General features: G+C 34.9%; 1 protein-coding gene across 1 annotated transcript in view; it reads left to right on the top strand.

Annotated features, from left to right (window-relative positions):
• Positions 1-16,971, top strand: part of ADGB (androglobin) — a 192,999-nt gene that overhangs the window by 35,751 nt on the left and 140,277 nt on the right. The window contains exons 2-4 of the mRNA XM_008074020.1: positions 6,403-6,565; positions 11,753-11,845; positions 15,165-15,236. Of these exons, the coding sequence (XP_008072211.1) occupies positions 6,403-6,565; positions 11,753-11,845; positions 15,165-15,236 (328 nt within the window). The remainder of the gene's footprint in view (positions 1-6,402; positions 6,566-11,752; positions 11,846-15,164; positions 15,237-16,971) is intronic.

Below are 16,971 nucleotides of genomic sequence, written 5' to 3'. Positions count from 1 at the left end.
CTGGAAATTTAAAAATTTCTCACTTGGATATTTTAAACTTTCCCTTCCTCCAAATATTGATTTTCTTTGGAATATCCCATTTTGGGCACTTGTAATATACAAACTTTATGCTATAAACATTTCTCATGGAATTTTTTTTCATTAAATGATAAACTTCTACAAATCTGTATTGCATACAGATTTCTAGCCTCTCCTGAAAGGGTAGTGGCACTCCTGCTATCCCAGTAACATATTTAGACTCACTGTGAGGGGAGAAGCCTTTAGACATATACTAACTTACATAGTGCATTTATTTTTGAAAGCTTGTATACAGCTTTCATTTTTAATGAGTTTACTGGTACTTGGGCACATTATCATGTGAATAAAGTAACTATTTAAATAACTCTGATTTTTCACGTTGTAGGTTTGAATTTTCTAAAATTTGGCAACATTTATTTTCCAGTATTACCAGATCCTAAATCTTCCTGGATTACTTTTGTGTTTAAAAATTATCTTGTTCTCAGAATTGATGAGACCAGAAATAATGTGCTTTGAATACTTAAAGAATCCCAACTGTGCTAGAGCAGTAGGTACATTCTGCCAGTGAACTTCAAAAGCATACTGTGCTGAGACTTTCAAAGGCAACATTTTACATGGTCATTTGAAGTCTACAGTACATTTCACCTTGAGCTGTGTTTCAGCATTTTTTATATTGTGTGTGTAGCACTGTAGGTGATCTATTGGGTTGGTATAAGACACCTCTAATGAGAGAATTTTTAAGTAATCTTCAATATAGATGGGAACAGGTCTGATGTGTTACAAGGAAAGTAGGCCAATTAGAGATAAAGCTTAATAGCTTAAGGGAGAGAGCTAGAATATTTTCTTACACTTGACAGAGTGAAGAGAGGACAACAATTAATCTTAATAGAATCTTTTTTTAATTATATATTTTAAAAACAGATTCTAAGCTTTTGGGCTTCCTGAATGAGGTAGTCTTATCACAGTTTTGATGGATATAAAATCAAAACTTTCCTTTGATCTGTAGGCTTGTACCGATACTCAGTAAAACAGAGACAGATATTATATGCATTAATTTATGCCTTGATTTTTCTATCAATACTATGAAAACAGCTTCAATTTTCCCTGGAAACTATTCTAGTCACCCTTACCTCTTTTGTATTTTTACATGCTATTTAGGAACATTGCTTAACAATGTATACATTCTCAGACTTTATTTTCCAGCAACATAGTGGATTGTTATTTAAAAAAATAATAATGCCTATATATGACTATTTAGAGAATAAAAGCTAGGGGCACTGGTATGCACTTGTAGTCCCAGCTATTTAGGAGGCTGAAGTGGAAGGATTGCTTGAGCTCAAGTGTTCAAAGCCAACCTGGGCAACATCATAAGACCTTGTCTCTTAAAAAAATAAATAAATAAAAATCTCAGGATCCAGAATTAAGTAAGGAATTGAAGATCATGATGATCAGAGTTAAAGAGTCTGAGTGAAATCTTATCAGACTTATAAAACAGTGATCTTTTGTTTTAACATATACAGGATAAAGTCTTGCGCCCAAATGAGGAAAGGGGATATTCCAGCCTTAGATAAAGACATAGTTTTCCAAAAGTTTCTCTTAAAACAGGTGAATGGGAAAATTCATCTAAGCACAGGAAGATGATAAGAAAGCTAATCTTTCTTTGCCTGACATCTGGCTGAAAAGAAAAAATAATCTTCCTTGAGAAATGAAAACTCTTTGAGACCTGCATAGGGTTGAGATTTGCTTTTAACGGTATCCATGGGTTCCTGGATGGCTTATTCATTTGGGATGTCTGACAGAAAAAACCTCAATATTACTTGAGTTTTTCCTCCAGTCTGATAAGCGTGAGCTCATAATCAAAGAATATGCAAAATATATATAGGCAGAAATCACAAATAACAAGACAATCAAGTGTTACCAGTTTAAGATAATAGAAGAATAATATGTAAGTAATTTAACATGTATACACTTATATACATGATTAAAAATATACAAGAGAAAATCTAAATCCTAAGAAAACAATTATACTCTTTATATTAGTCAATGCTACAATATCAAACAACCCTCAAATCTCTGCGACATAACACAACAAAGGATATTTCTCATTCATACCAGAGTCTGATTAATGGTGGCTTTGCATGTGCTGAATGAGGGTTTCTGGCTCCTTTCATCTGTGGTGTAACCATTTTGTAAGGCATCCTCTTAGGACTCAGCCATATATTGAGCAGGAAGACAGTGAGAAGTATCTCACAGGATATTTTATTAGCCTGCAGATGGGATACAAGATTATCTACCCACATTTTGCTGTCAGAGACATCATTACTTAGTACTACCCCAACTAACAAGAGAAATAGGAATAGAGTTGGTGAGCATCTGTTCAGTCTCTACCTACATATAAACATTTGCAACAGTTTAAATGAGAAATTATTAGAAATGTAAAATCAAGACATCGTTTCTTTCATGTTGTGTAAATAGAGGACAGATAGATAGATTTCCTACTTTGTCCAGGTGCTAGTCCAGCAGCTGGAGATGGAGGAAATGAACAAACAAATCTAATGTTCCTACCACTGTGGAACTTACAAATCCTGCCTTACTTACACAATAAGCACATAAATAAAGGATTAATGAGAGTATTGTCAAGTGTCATAAAAATAAAGCAATATGAAATGATGTAGAGGTGAGCATTGCTAATATAGATAGGGTGTTCAGGAAACTCAGCCCACACCCACAGGAAGTGATATTTGAGGGAACTTTAAAGTTCTTCTTGCTAAACTTAACATGTAGTTTTCACTTCATCTTATTTGCTCTGTTAGCAGCATTGCTCATTCCCTCATTTTTGAAAAAGAAAAACAAACAAAAACAAAACAAACTACAAACAAAAAACCAGTTGTTTCATTTGGTTTCCGAGGCAACATCTTCTACTGTGTTTTTCCTACCTCATTTTACTTGTGTCCTATTGCTACAGTAATAAAATACCATACACTGAATAGCTTAAAACCATACAAATTTATTGCCCTGGAATTATAGAGGTCAGAAGTCCAAAACTACCTTCACAGAACTAATAACAAGGTTTTGGCAATGCTGCTTTCCTTCTGTAGGCTCTAGGAGAGAATTCATTTCTTTGCCTTTTCCAGCTTCTAGAACCTGCCAACATTCCTTGTCTTCTGTCCTCTTTTCTCTGTCTTCAAAACTCACTGTTTGGTCTTTGTCCATTCTTCAGTGGTGGCTTTTCCCTCTGACCTTTCTGACTCCTTCTTCCACTTTTAAGGACTCTTGGGATTTCATTAAGCCCAACCAGATAATCCAAGATAATTCCCCCATATCAAGATACTTAACTTAATCACATCTACAAACTCCCATTTGCCATGGAAGGTAACACGTCCTCATGCTTCAGGGACTAATATGTGTATATACTGGGGGTAGAAATTATTCTATCAACCAAATTCAATAATTGCTTTTTTTCTGAGCTTCCTCAGCTGATTCTTCCTCATCACTCTGTCTTTCACACATAGAGTACTAAAGGCAGCAATACAGCTGTGTTGACTATTACAGTATTGGAATATTCATATATTTATTGGTAGATAAACTTAACAATTACCTTAAATAACTCTGGGTCCAGACATTTCTGCCTTTTGCCCTGGGTCTCTGGACCACCCTGAGGATGTGACATCTCAGCCCCCACTACATAAAGATTAAATGTCTGGCATAGCTGGAGACTTGGAAAACATTGATTCAGCATTGTATTCAGAGTTCATTAAGATTAGCGAATATTCAATCCACACCAGTTGTTAGGTGTGTTAAATAGCAGCCCTGAGAGTACCTCTTTCTTAAGTAGTCATTTTCTTAGTGATTTCATCTGGTCTTAAGACTTTAAATACCATCTAAATGCTGATGACGCTCAAAGTTTTACTTTTAGCCCAATTTTCTTCTTTGAAACTTCAGAATCTTGTCTGATTACCTATTCCATACTTCCAAGGGTGTATTTTAGGCATCTAAAACACAATTCACTTATCAATGAGCTGTTGCTTTATATCCCTCACCCACCCTCCATTTTGCCCCTCTCCATGGTCTTCCTTCTTTCTACTAGGAAATGACAACTTTATCTACTTTCTCTACCTTAAAAATATACACAGAATTGGACTGTTTCTTGCCATCTTTACAGTTGTCAACTCTGTTAAAACACCCCTTAGCTTTCACCCGTTATTTCAAAGTTTTCTGCTTTGTCTCCCTATCTCTTTTGGCCTTTTCTCCACAAAGCAGCAAGAATGATCACCAAATTTTGGTTATATCATTTTGAACTCCTGCTCAAAACCCTCCTTTGGCTTCCTGTCTCACCCAGACTAAAGACCAATTTCCTTCCCCTAGCTTAGATCACCCTGACAATCCTCACATTTCTTGTTACCTCTCTGCAATCATCTTCCTCTACTTCCCCTTCTTCTCTCTCAGCCAAAGCTACACTGACCTCCGTTGTCCTTAAAATAAGCCGGATTGCTCTCTGTATCTGGAATACTCTTCCTTGGTGTTTATACTTGCAGTTTCCTGCATCTGGAGCATTATTTCTGTGGACATGCACATAGCTTGATCCTTCACCTTCTTTCGCTATGAGATATTACCTTACTATAGACACTTTCCTTAACCACTGTTTTAAAAATTGAACAACTTATCTTTTTATTTCCCCTGTCTTGTTTTATACTTCCCTTTCACTTTCAAATACAGTCTTCTGCCATATATCCACATTTCGGTCAATCATGATCTGCATATATGAGAGTGGTCATCTAGCAAGCTGAAGTTATTTTGTTATTGAAGAAAGATTTTTAAAATAAATTTAGTGTAGCCTAAGTGTGTACAGTGTTTATAAAGTCCACAGTAGAGTACAGTAATGTCCTAGGCCTTCACATTCACTGACTGATTCACCCAGAGCAACTTCCAGTCCTGCAAGCCCCATTGATGGTAAGTGGCCTAAGTGGCCTAAACATGCATTGCATTCTTTATTTTATACTATATATTCTATTGTCCTTTTCTATATTTAGATACATAAATATTTATCATTGTGTTACAGCTACCTATAATATCCAGTATGGTAACACACTGTACAGGTTTTTGGCCCAGGAGCAATAGGCTAGAACATACAGCCTAGGTGTGTAGTAGACTCTGCCACCTAGATTTGTGTAAGTACACTGTTTTTCGTAGAATAGCCCAATTGCCTAACAATGCATCTCTCAGAACGTGTCCTTGCTGTTAAGCAATGCATGACTATATACTATATATTTTACTTAATTTATGCTGTTTATTTTGTGTCTAGAACCCACTAGAATATGAACTATATAAGAGTAGATAATTCAGTCTGGTTTTTTTCCAACTGTTTGTCTCAGAGTCTAGAGCAGGGTTCTAGCCTCACAAGTACTTAAAAACTTGAAAATTAACTAAGATTCCTATTTTAGACTTTAAAATTCATGAAAATGAACAAAAATAGTCAGGGCTGAAAGATATGAAAACTCTAATATGTATATAGTGAGAATAGACAACAGGTCCAGTTTTTTCTGTAGAAAACGGGCCAGAATACATCACAGACTTTAAATGTGCATATCCTTTGATACAGTATCAAAATTTATCCTAAATAAATAATGACAAATATAAGCAAAGATTTAGCAACAAGGACAACAACGATAGTCTTGCTTAAGAAAATGAAAAAGGTTTTAAATCAAAACCTCAAAATTTCCAAATATAGAAGCTTAGTTACATAAAATGTGGTATATTCATAAAATGGAGTATTATATAAGGGCATGATAAATGTTAAAAATATGCTGATAAGTGGTAAAAAGTATCCCATTAAAATTTTATGCAGAATACTTCAATTTTTAAAGAAAAATGTATGTATTCTTTATTGGTCTGAGAAGATAGATAGTTATTAATTTGTAGCATCAAGAGAGGGGTGAGTATATTTTTCTTATTTATCTGACTTGTATTTTATAGTTTTTTTGAAAAACAATGATCACATAGTATTTTTAACTGAAAAACCTCAAATGTATAGTTATAATAATCTTCTAAAAGCTATTCCCATTATTAGTGTAAAGGAGTTGCTCTAAATGTGAATTATATATATTTTATATGTTTATGATATTTGATAACACTCTGTATCTATTTTTGAATGTCTTACATTCATAAGTAGAAACTAAAGCTCAAAATTTGTTTATGGAATAATTTCTTTGGGGCTATTTTAACCTCTAGAACCTTAGCATGTGGAAGCTATCTAGCTACAGGTGTGACTGCACTGAAAAATGTATTTAACATGACTCTGTTGACAAGACAATTAAATTTGGCAGTTAATCCAACATTTGATCTTAGGGATTTTAATTAAAACTAACCCATCCACTCTCTCTCCAGTTACTATCATTTTAGCAGTAATACACAACCTAGTTCTGTTGAACAAAAGAAGGGGAGATTCCCAATCTGGCCGGAGTGGAGTGAAGCCGACGTAAATGCAGAAAAGTGGGATGCGGGCAAAGGCGGGAAAGAGAAGGACAAAACAGGAAAAAGCCCGACACTTGTAAGTGAACTTGAATGTGGCTTGATATCATTTTGGTTTTTAATTGTATAATGGAATAATATTTGTTAGCATCAGAGTGTACTCAGTTTTCTTCTCCATTTAAAAGGAAAAATTTGGCCGGGTGTGGTGGCTCAGCCTGTAATCCCAGCACTTTGGGAGGCCGAGGCTAGAAGATTGCCTGAGCCCAGCGGTTCGAGACCAGCCTGGGCAACTTGGCGAGACCTCTTCTCTACAATAAATCACAAAAAATAGCTGGGCATGGTGGCGTATGTCTGTAGTTCCAGCTACTTGGAAAGCTAAGGTGGAAAGCTTGCCTAAGCCCCACAAGTGGAGGCTGCGGTGGCCGCATGCCTGCCACTGCACTCCATCCTGGGTGACAAGAGTGAGACTCCAACTCAAAAAAAAAACCCAAAAAACAAAAAAAACCAGAAAATTTTGTCTTCATCTACCTACTTCTCCCAGCCCCCACCTTGTCTTAAGCTTTGATGAATGGGAGGAACGAGATATGACCAAAGAGTTATATTGAAATAAAGGGGAAATTAAGAGACACACATTGGCTCACCAGTGGATTTTAAACAGTGTTAGGAACCAGGCACTTAGAGAGGGTGGCTTAGAAAATAAGAATCCACAGCAGACTTTTGAGCTGTGATCTGAAAATTGTAGGAAAGATAATTTCTAAAAGAGAAGTAGAGACATTCCTGTGAGTTAAGACCTGTATTTCTCTTAAAGCTCCTCAAGATATGTGGATAAAAATCTGAGTTGCTCTTTTGTTTCCTTTTGTCATGAGAATATGATATATCCCTGAGATTGGAACTGTGTGGAGTTCCTACACTTTCCAATTATATTATTTTAGGTTTTTTTGCCTATTTAAAAACATTATATTTTTAAAGACTTCTTTGTTGAGGCTATGAGTCTGGGTAGCATTTAACAAATGACCTATTTGGTGCAAGAATTCATTTGAAATATTTATAGAACACAATACAATTTTTAAAACACAAATAAAATTGCCAAGATGGCTAGGTTGCACTCTGATGTCTCTATTTGCATAGAGCATACTGAACTGGTAAATGTTAACATTTAAATTTTGATCCCAAAACTAGCATCACAAGCTGCATGATTAATAATAGTTATTTGTTCACAAAAGCTATCCAATAAAGGTAACTAAATGCTAACTCTGTTAGCAATTGAATACTTTCCAATTTAGCAACTTGTGAGGGAACACATTCTTTTTACCATACCTAGAATGATTATGGAATTTTCAGATGCAAAGGGCTTTTGAACTCTCTGGGTTCAAATGAAAATGGACTATTCTTTGTATTTTTAGCAGTAATTTTAAATTTATGGTGATTGTGTGTGTATGTATGTGTGTAGCTTTCAGAATTTACATCAAAAGGATAGATTGAGCAAATCCTTAGTTGAGCACTTGAGCTCTGGAAAAATTCTAGAGATGAGTCACTCCAAAGTGTGGATAAACAAGGACAGGGGATGGGAAGAGTGCTTGAAATTTTTGAAATAGAATATAAAAAACAACTTTTTAGGGAGCTTGTCGTAATCTGTGAAAAAATCTTGCAGAACTCTGAAAGACCAGTTATCAAATTTATCAGTATCACTAAAGTAAGGGAGCATCTGATGGAAAAACATTCATCAAAGGAAAATTTGAGAGACATGCAGTAGCAAATGTGCTGGTCACCTGATGCCCTTTTCATTTGGGGGCAGCTTATACAAATCAGGGTGACAGAATATTGGACCCCAGTGTAGATACTGTGACCCTTCGACTAAGGAGCTGTATAAAACTGCATGATTAGGGAAGTGCTAGGTCAATTCTTTCTGTGAACAGGGGTTCACAATGGAGTATGACACTTGAGAACCATAACCAACATCTCATTCTTCCACTGTAGCTTTCAAAGGTAGGAAAGCACCTGTTCAAAATACAGTGCAGAGTGGTAAAATCTGGGATAGAACCTCATGTCCTACTCCCAGTTCTGTCCCACAACTTCAGCATTCTTGGCTCATAAAGTAACAGCCCTTTCCCTGGGATAAGTGGCAGACAGTACTCAACTTTCGTGATTACATTTCTGTGATATGGTGGCATGGTAATTTTTTAGTCCTGATTTGCAACATCCATATTTTACCAAGAATAATTGTTGTAAGCATTCAAGGATAGCAGGTATCCTTGGAGTTTTGCAGAAGGCTACTTCCTTATATGTGAAGCTAGTTGTCAGGAAATCAGCCTCAGATTAAATAACCCTTCCCTCTAAATCCAGAGTCAAATCTCACTTTTTCAGCTAAGTTATAGCAACTAAAGGAAATGAGGAGTGAACTAAATTTAGAGGTATTTGATGAATTACTGTAAGGTAGATATAGGGAACACACCTAAAGAAAAATAGTACAGTAATATTACCACTGACTTCTTAGTGAAAAAAGTCCAAACCTTGGAGAAAAGGGAATTATGACAAGGTGAGCTCCATATTCACCTTGTTTGTTGTATGTTTCTGTTTTTAATCTCAAGAACATTTATTAATTCAAGGCATGATGATTAGAAATCAAGCAGAAATTAGTGACTTGGGGCCTGAGTCAGTCCCTCCAGACTGGGGAGACAGAGGATATTATCTGGGGTTGCCAAAGCAGTCAGAATTTGAACCAAAATCCAAGGAGTAACTGCAAAGAAGTGTTCTAAAATTTTTGTATATACTTTTAAGGCATTTGCTGAACTCCTAAGCTATGTGTGAAGGGCAAGCTGCTGAGCAAATGATTAAAAACAGCAGTTTGGAGGCTAAATAAGTAAAAATTTTATGATGATATGATGAAAAATTGGACTTGAGGGTATATTGAGGTAAAAGGACCCAAATAAACCCTCCAGCCTTTTAGATAGTACCCCAGGATGGCTATAGCATTCTGTATGAAGTAAAGGCAAGACAAAGTTACGTCAGCCCTGTCATATCCTGACATCCAGTGTTGACTGGGTCAAGTTTATCTTTTACTCCGCCTGCCAAAAGGAAATAAAACCCTCCTTTCTAGAAGAAGACATCATTATCTAGTGGGTATGACAATTTTTATACCTAGTATACACTATTCAATGAAAATTTACCAGGCATGGAAAGAAATACAACCAATTGACTGAAAACCAAGAGGAGAAATCAGATAATAAAAACTGATCTGTGAATGGCTCAGATTTTTGAATTACAGATAGGTACTTTAAAACAACTAAATTAATATTTGCAAGGAAAAAAATGTGAGGAAACCCCAAAAGTCTAGCACAGCACCTGGAAACCTCAACCAATTTTTCAAAGACTCATTTTTGGCCACCACATCTTGGCTATATGTTGAGGTGACCTTGTCTTCATTCAAATTATTCCAGTGTTTTCAATGTGACAATAAACTACATGTTCTTGATAAACATATACACTTATAATGTTTAAATCTTACACAATGCTATCAAATATAACTCATTTATCAGGGCATACCAGCCTTAGCGTAAAACATATGATTACTATGAAAACTGCAAGACAGTATTTATTTGATCCTGTCCTTATTAACTCAGGCAAAATTTAGTTGTTCTTTCCCCTCATACAGAAAGGTTATATTCCTCAAGCATTTTATTCATATACCTGGCACTTTTCATGTTTTTTCTTGCAAAATTTTTTTTTTACCAGTGTTTTATGAATTCTGAGAACAGTTGCATAGTATCTACCTCAAGTGTCTCTTTACTTACTAGATTGCTAGCATTTGAGATTAGGCACTTGGACATCAGTTTTTTCCCAGAACTCACTAAGTAGCCCATAATTTGGGTTCAAATATTAATAAATTGATAGCATTCTTGGGCATTTATCCTAGATAAATGGGAACTTATGTTCACACAAAAACTTGTAATCTGCACACAAACATTCATAGCAACCTTAATAGTAATAGCCCAAACATGGAAACAACCCAAATGTTCTTCAATAGGCAAATGATAAACAAATATATATATATATACCATAAAATATTACTTAGCAGTAAAAACAAACTCTTAATATCTGCAACAACTTGAATGAATTGCCAGGTAATTAAGCTAAGTGAAAAAAGCCAATCCTAAAGGTTTCATACTGTCATATCATATGTTATATGATTCCATCTATGTATTACTGAGATGACAAATTATAGAAACAGAGATCAGATTAGTGATTTTCTTTTTTCTTTTGAGTTGGAGTCTCACTCTGTCACCCAGACTGGAGTGCAGTGGCCGCTCCCGGCCACCACAACATGGACCTGCTAGGCTCCGATGATCCTTCCACCTCAGCCTTCCAAGTAGCTGGAACTACAGGCGCGTGCTACCATGCCTGGCTAATTTTTGATTTATTGTAGAGATGAGGTCTCGTCAAGTTGCCCAGGTGGGTCTCGAACCCGTGGGGTCAGGCAATCCACTCACCTCAGCCTTCCAAAGTGCGGGATTACCGGCTGAGCCACCGAACCCGGCTGTGATTTTCATTTTTAGGGATGGAGTATGGGGTAGGGAGTAGGTGGGTAGGTATGGCACGAAAGAGCACAGGAAGGGTTCTCATGGTGATTAAACTGTTCTGTATCTTGACTGTCAATGTCAATATCCTGGTTGTGACACTACTGCAGTTTTACAAGATGTTGCCATTGGAGAAACTGGGTAAACGGAATACAGAAAAGAGACCTTTGTAGTATTTCATGCAACTGCATATAAATATATAATTACCTCAAAAGAATAAGATTGATTTTAAAAATTAACAAATGAAAGTCAGGTCAAAGGTTCAAGTTTTATTTACATGTAATCCTGTTTATGATTCTAACAGTTGAACATTAAGTAAATATTTTTTTCAATCTTTTCTATTCAGATAAAAAATATATATTTTTTGAAAATATGGCCATATTTGGCCCATCTAAAAGAGTTTTATTGCCATAACTAATTTACATTTCAAAGCAGTTCATGCTTGTTTGAACTTTTTTCTCAACAATGAAACTACTACTCAACAATCAACATCCCATTAATTATATACAGTATTGTTAAAGTCAGCATATTCCAAATACACCATGAATTAGCTCTGAGAAAACCACACACATTGCTCTGTAAATGCTTATTGATTGATAAACTCTATGCATGTATTTGTTTTTATTAAGATTGAATTGTTTTCATTTTTAAAAAACCATATGGAGACAAAGTTCAATTTCTTTTTTATATAGCATTTTTTTGAAGACCCTGAAGGAAAAATTGAGTTACCACCATCACTAAAAATTTATTCCTGGAAACGTCCACAGGACATTTTAGTTAGTCGGGTAAGACATTTTTTACTATTAAACAAAATGCTTACTAATTATGGGGATACAGTGTCCTAGTAATATAAATTTGTATTTTTTAAATGAGTTAGGGTAATTCTTTCTTGTGGTATTTAACAAGAAAAAGTACTTGATTTTTGGCATTTAAGCCAGAAATAAATATTTATCAGTATAGTTTAATATTTCTTGAACTGGTTTCTACAAGATTATTGAATTTTGTTTAGAGCCTTGATTTTTTTTCTTCTCTCCAAAATGTCAAATTACAGCCTAAAATACTGTGTGATATTATTCCTTAATTTCTGACTGACATTCTCCTTCCTGTTTTGTAGCACAGACTTACATGGCATGCAAGTCTCTTTTCTTTAGTGTTTGTTTGCGTTAATTTTCCAGACCAAAAGTTTTGCATTTAGATATCTCTATTTCAACCATTCTTGAAGTATTTTTCCAGAGGCCACCTTTATTTCTGAACCCCATACCCAACCACGTGAATCATATTGACTAGGACATCACTTGAGAAACCTTCATTTTAAATAGCACTTAACACAGATTAAAACTCTAAACATGCTGGTCTATCTTCTTAATAGCTTATTGTGAGTATATTAGTTTGAGTATATTTTGTTTTTTTCAAGGGTTTAATTATCACTAATGCCTTTTTCCTTCATTGAATCTCCCATTAATTTCACTTAAGTGCCTAGAAAACCAATAGGCTAAATTATTTAGAACTAAGCAAATGATTGTAATAGAGTTGGTTCTTCTGTACATCTTTGGAATCTATTAAAACCGTGTCTCATCTCTACATAAAGTGATTTTATTCCTAAAAGTTTTAGCCTTCATCAGTAGTGATACTGAAGCAAGAAAAGTACTTTATTCTCCATATTTTCCAAGTACCGTTACTAGTTGAGAAAATCAGATAAATCTAGATTTAAGATTTGCTAAAATGAAAAAGTAAAAAGATTCATCTCTGGTCAGCATACTGATTCACACCTATAATCCCAGCACTTTAGGAGGCCAAGGAGAGAGGATTGTCTGAGCTCAGGAGTTGAGACCAGCCTGGACAACATGGCGAGACCTCATCTCTACAGTAAAACAAAAAATTAGCCAGGCATGGTGGCACGTGCCTCTAATCCCCACTACTTAGAAGACTGAGACAGAAGGATAACATGAACCCAGCCGATTGAGACTGTGGTAGCCATAACTGTGCAATTGCTTGTGTTACAGAGTGAAACTCTGTCTCAAAAAAGAAAGAAGGAAAAAAAAAAAACCAAAAAGTACGTCTCTGCCTAACAGAGTATTTTAAAAATGCCTACTTTCAGAACATTTTAAATATAATCAATATGAACCGCACTTTAAAATTCCTTATAATATTAGATAACATTGACATGAAGAATATAAATTCTGTGATGTTAATGTAATAAACTCTGTTGATGTGTTACTAACAATATCAGTGTCTGCTCAATATAAGTACATGGTTTACATTGAATGCAAATAAAGAACATGAATTATATTAGGTGGAAGTGTGGTAAATTTGGACATAGGAAAGTTTTGTGAACTTTTTTTTTAGCATACTTTAGTTCTCAGAGATACATTGATATTAAGAGTAAACTCATTCATTGTTGTTAATGACACTTCCACCTACATTTATTATAATGCTTACATCCGCCTCTGTATATCTTCTCTCTCTGCACTGCCTCCATGTCTTGATCGGTCACCCTGGAGTATGGACCAGAACCAAAAATCTGGCAAACTATGAGAGTCCTAGAATAGTGTTTTTCATACTTTAATGTCTAGGTCCACAGTGATAACTGCCTTCTACATTGTGACTCATTAAATAGGGATAGATATAAGCCAAAATCCCACACGACAATGATGACCTTCCTACGTAAGACTTACTCTATTCCATTATGTCACATTTTAATAGAATTGTACCTGTTTCATTTGTCTTTCTATCAAGTTCTGACCCACTAAATTGACTTTATAAACCACTAAATAATTACAACACACAATTTTAAAAACACCGTCCAATTTAGGACATATCCTAGAATTCCATAAGCAAAACACAAAAAGGACAGGATCTAAGTCCGAGAGAAACAAGGTTATTAAAAACCTTAAAATCCTAGATTTAAGAGATCAGAATCAACACGGACCCTTCCAAGAAGGGGGTTAACAAGTTCTGATCATAGAATGACCGATCAGCTGCATTCATCTCTGAGAACTAGCGATTTGTGACCCAGACCCTTGGGCCCTGCCGATACTGATCAGATGTAAGATGTCTGAAGGTTCACCCTGCCCGGGAACAGGTACACGGATAGGGGACAAAAATGCTAAATGCCACTGTAGAGACGTCTGCCTTAATATTTGTGGCCTTTTGTCCACTCGGTTCCTACTTTTCACTTATCAGCAGGTGACTGTTAAATATGATGCTTCAAACTTTACATATCTAATACTTATCTAATCTATAACTCATCAATTTTACTGTGTACTGTACTTGCTGAAAAGTATGGGCATTTTAGGAGCATTCCATTACAGTCAGTCAAACCAGAATAAACTGTTTATAATTTATGATTAGCAGAATAAATTTAGGCCTTTAACATAGTTTTAGGTAACTTTTTCTCAAACACAAAATTTTATGAAGTTTTCAAGATGCCAGTTGAACTGATGAGTGAAAGATGCCATTACCTTCCATCAAAATAAAATCTCGAATCAAAATTATTTTCATGGTAATTTGATACGTTAAATATATATACTTGATGTAAATTGTAGTTCATTTTTAAAAGTTATGTCATGTTTTCCTGTTATTTTTGTTTTGCTATTTATTAGCATCTAATTTAAATGTGTACAAATTAAATAGCAACTATTAAAACTAATTTTCAAACTTAACAGTATGTAAAGTAAGACAGGATTTTTAAAAGCTATCACCGCTAATATGTTTAATCCAAGATGAAGTTATTTTCTTCGCTACCAGAGGTTAACTAAGCTTCAGGTTTAACTTGAGTGGTTAATTTAAATTTTAAATTACTTTTTAAGCTTTCAGTTTGTGTGTCTGTGCCTGGTAAGTTTATCTGCATATATAATACATGATAATATTTTATTTTTATAGTCAAATACTGTATTTTATTGTCATTACATTAAATTAATGTCACCTATATCACTAAGAACTCTTACAGAATAATGAGTTTATTTTTTATTTCTTTTCATTCCTCTAGCTGTGAGAAATGAAATCAGGTTTTGCCTGTTTCCAGTACATAACTGTTTCATCTAGCTACTTTTCATTTATTTTTCTTATGGAGTAATATGTATCTATATCTTTTTTAAATTTCAGACTCCAGTGGTTGTGAAAAATGAAATCATGTTTGACTTGTTTTCAGCAAATGAACATTTACTCTGCAGTGAGGTATGTAGGAAGGCATGAACTAAAGTCTCATGGTAGAATGCCTTCAGTCCTGATTAAACAATCCCCAGCTGATTTCAGTTCTCGCTTGCTTACATTTAAGTTTTAGTGTAACTGAGTATTTTTTCAATTTTTTGAGATATAGCTGATAATTTGAAATTGGCTATATTTAAGGTATATACACTTAATGACTTGATATGCATTGTGAAATATTTATCACAAATCAAGTTAATTAACATATCCATCAATTCACATAGTTATTCTTGTGTGTATATGTGTGTGTGTGGTGAGAACATTTAAAATCTTCCCTCTTAGGAAATTTCAAATATACAATAAGATATTGTTAACTACAGACATATTATTCTAAGCAGATCTCCATAATTTATCTTGCATAACTGAAACTTTGTGCTTCTTGACCAATACCTCCTCATATTCCCCTCCCTCCAGACCCTGGTAACCACCATTTCACTGTTTCTGTGAGTTTGACGTTTTTAAATTACACATATTAGTATGATCGTGACATTATTTATCTTTGTCTGTCTTATTTCACTTATCATAGCTCAGTATTTTATAACCAGACATTCAAAAGGGAAAGAAGCCTTGAGTTTAGCAAGCAAAGGTGGGAAATGTTAGCATTGGCACTTCTCATGCCTCTATTCTTCTGTCTATGGTTGCAAGGTAGGTGGGTTCTCACTATCTATCCTACTTCCTGTGGTGGTCTTTCTCCCATCTCCCTACCTCCCATCCACCCACCTCCCCACATCCCACCTACTAACTCCCCACCTCTCCACCTTCTCACCTTTCCACCTTGGATTTTATCCATCACAAGCAGGCCTGTTCCATTCCCTTAAGATAGTAAAATCAGAAACGGGGGGGTGGGGGGGCTAAGCTATTTTCTCCCAAGACTCAGTCAGAGGAGTGGGGCATAGTCATTACCGATTCAAATATTTTGTCTTACCTTTAATATCTTGGCCAATATTAAAATCAAAATATTTATTTCTTCAACAAGGTTATGCAGATTAATATAAAATTTATTTTATATTTTAGTTTAAAATATAACTATTTTATAAATCCTAAACATACATAAACTTTAGCTTTTCATTTTTCAAGAGAATAAAGGAATAAAATATTCTATAGTGAAATTTCCAGATATACAGAAGGATATCTGCTTTAACTTTTTTGACTTAACCAAAATTGAAGAATATCCTAAATAACTCAAATTAAGTAAAACATAAATATTATGAGGTCTTTATCAAGTACTTAGTTTTCTTGCAAAGGAGACAGTTAAGTATAAGATTAATATTTCAGAAAATCTGATACTACTGAGGTAATAATGACTTTACTAAGCACCCACTGTGAGTCAGAGATTTCTTATACACTGTTTCTATTCCTCACAAGAATGTTGAAAAACAGATACTATTATCTACATCCTACAGATGAGAAATGGCAGTTTAGAGAGGCTGAAGTGGCTTGCCCAACAGCAGAAGGCTATGAGAGATCTGAAGGAGAATTCAGATTCTGGTCTCTATTTCTACTTGGAAGCTTACCTTCCCACTGAGCCTTGTTACCTGTTAAAAACACTGCAAGTGGAAGTTTTACTTAGAACATTTTAGCACCTAAAGATCAATGTATGATATATGGGATTTAAAGTACATTTATGTGCCTATGCAATTTTAATTCTTTCACATCCCATCCCTTCTCTAGTTGATCTTATTGACATAAAAGAGATAACTTCTTT

This window comes from Carlito syrichta, unplaced genomic scaffold, assembly GCF_000164805.1.
Source record: "Carlito syrichta isolate Samal-C Ts95f unplaced genomic scaffold, Tarsius_syrichta-2.0.1 Scaffold316274, whole genome shotgun sequence".
Classification (NCBI taxonomy): Eukaryota; Metazoa; Chordata; class Mammalia; order Primates; family Tarsiidae; genus Carlito; species Carlito syrichta.
The sequence above is the reverse complement of the archived record's forward strand: the minus strand, read 5'-3'. Positions and strand labels throughout refer to the sequence as shown.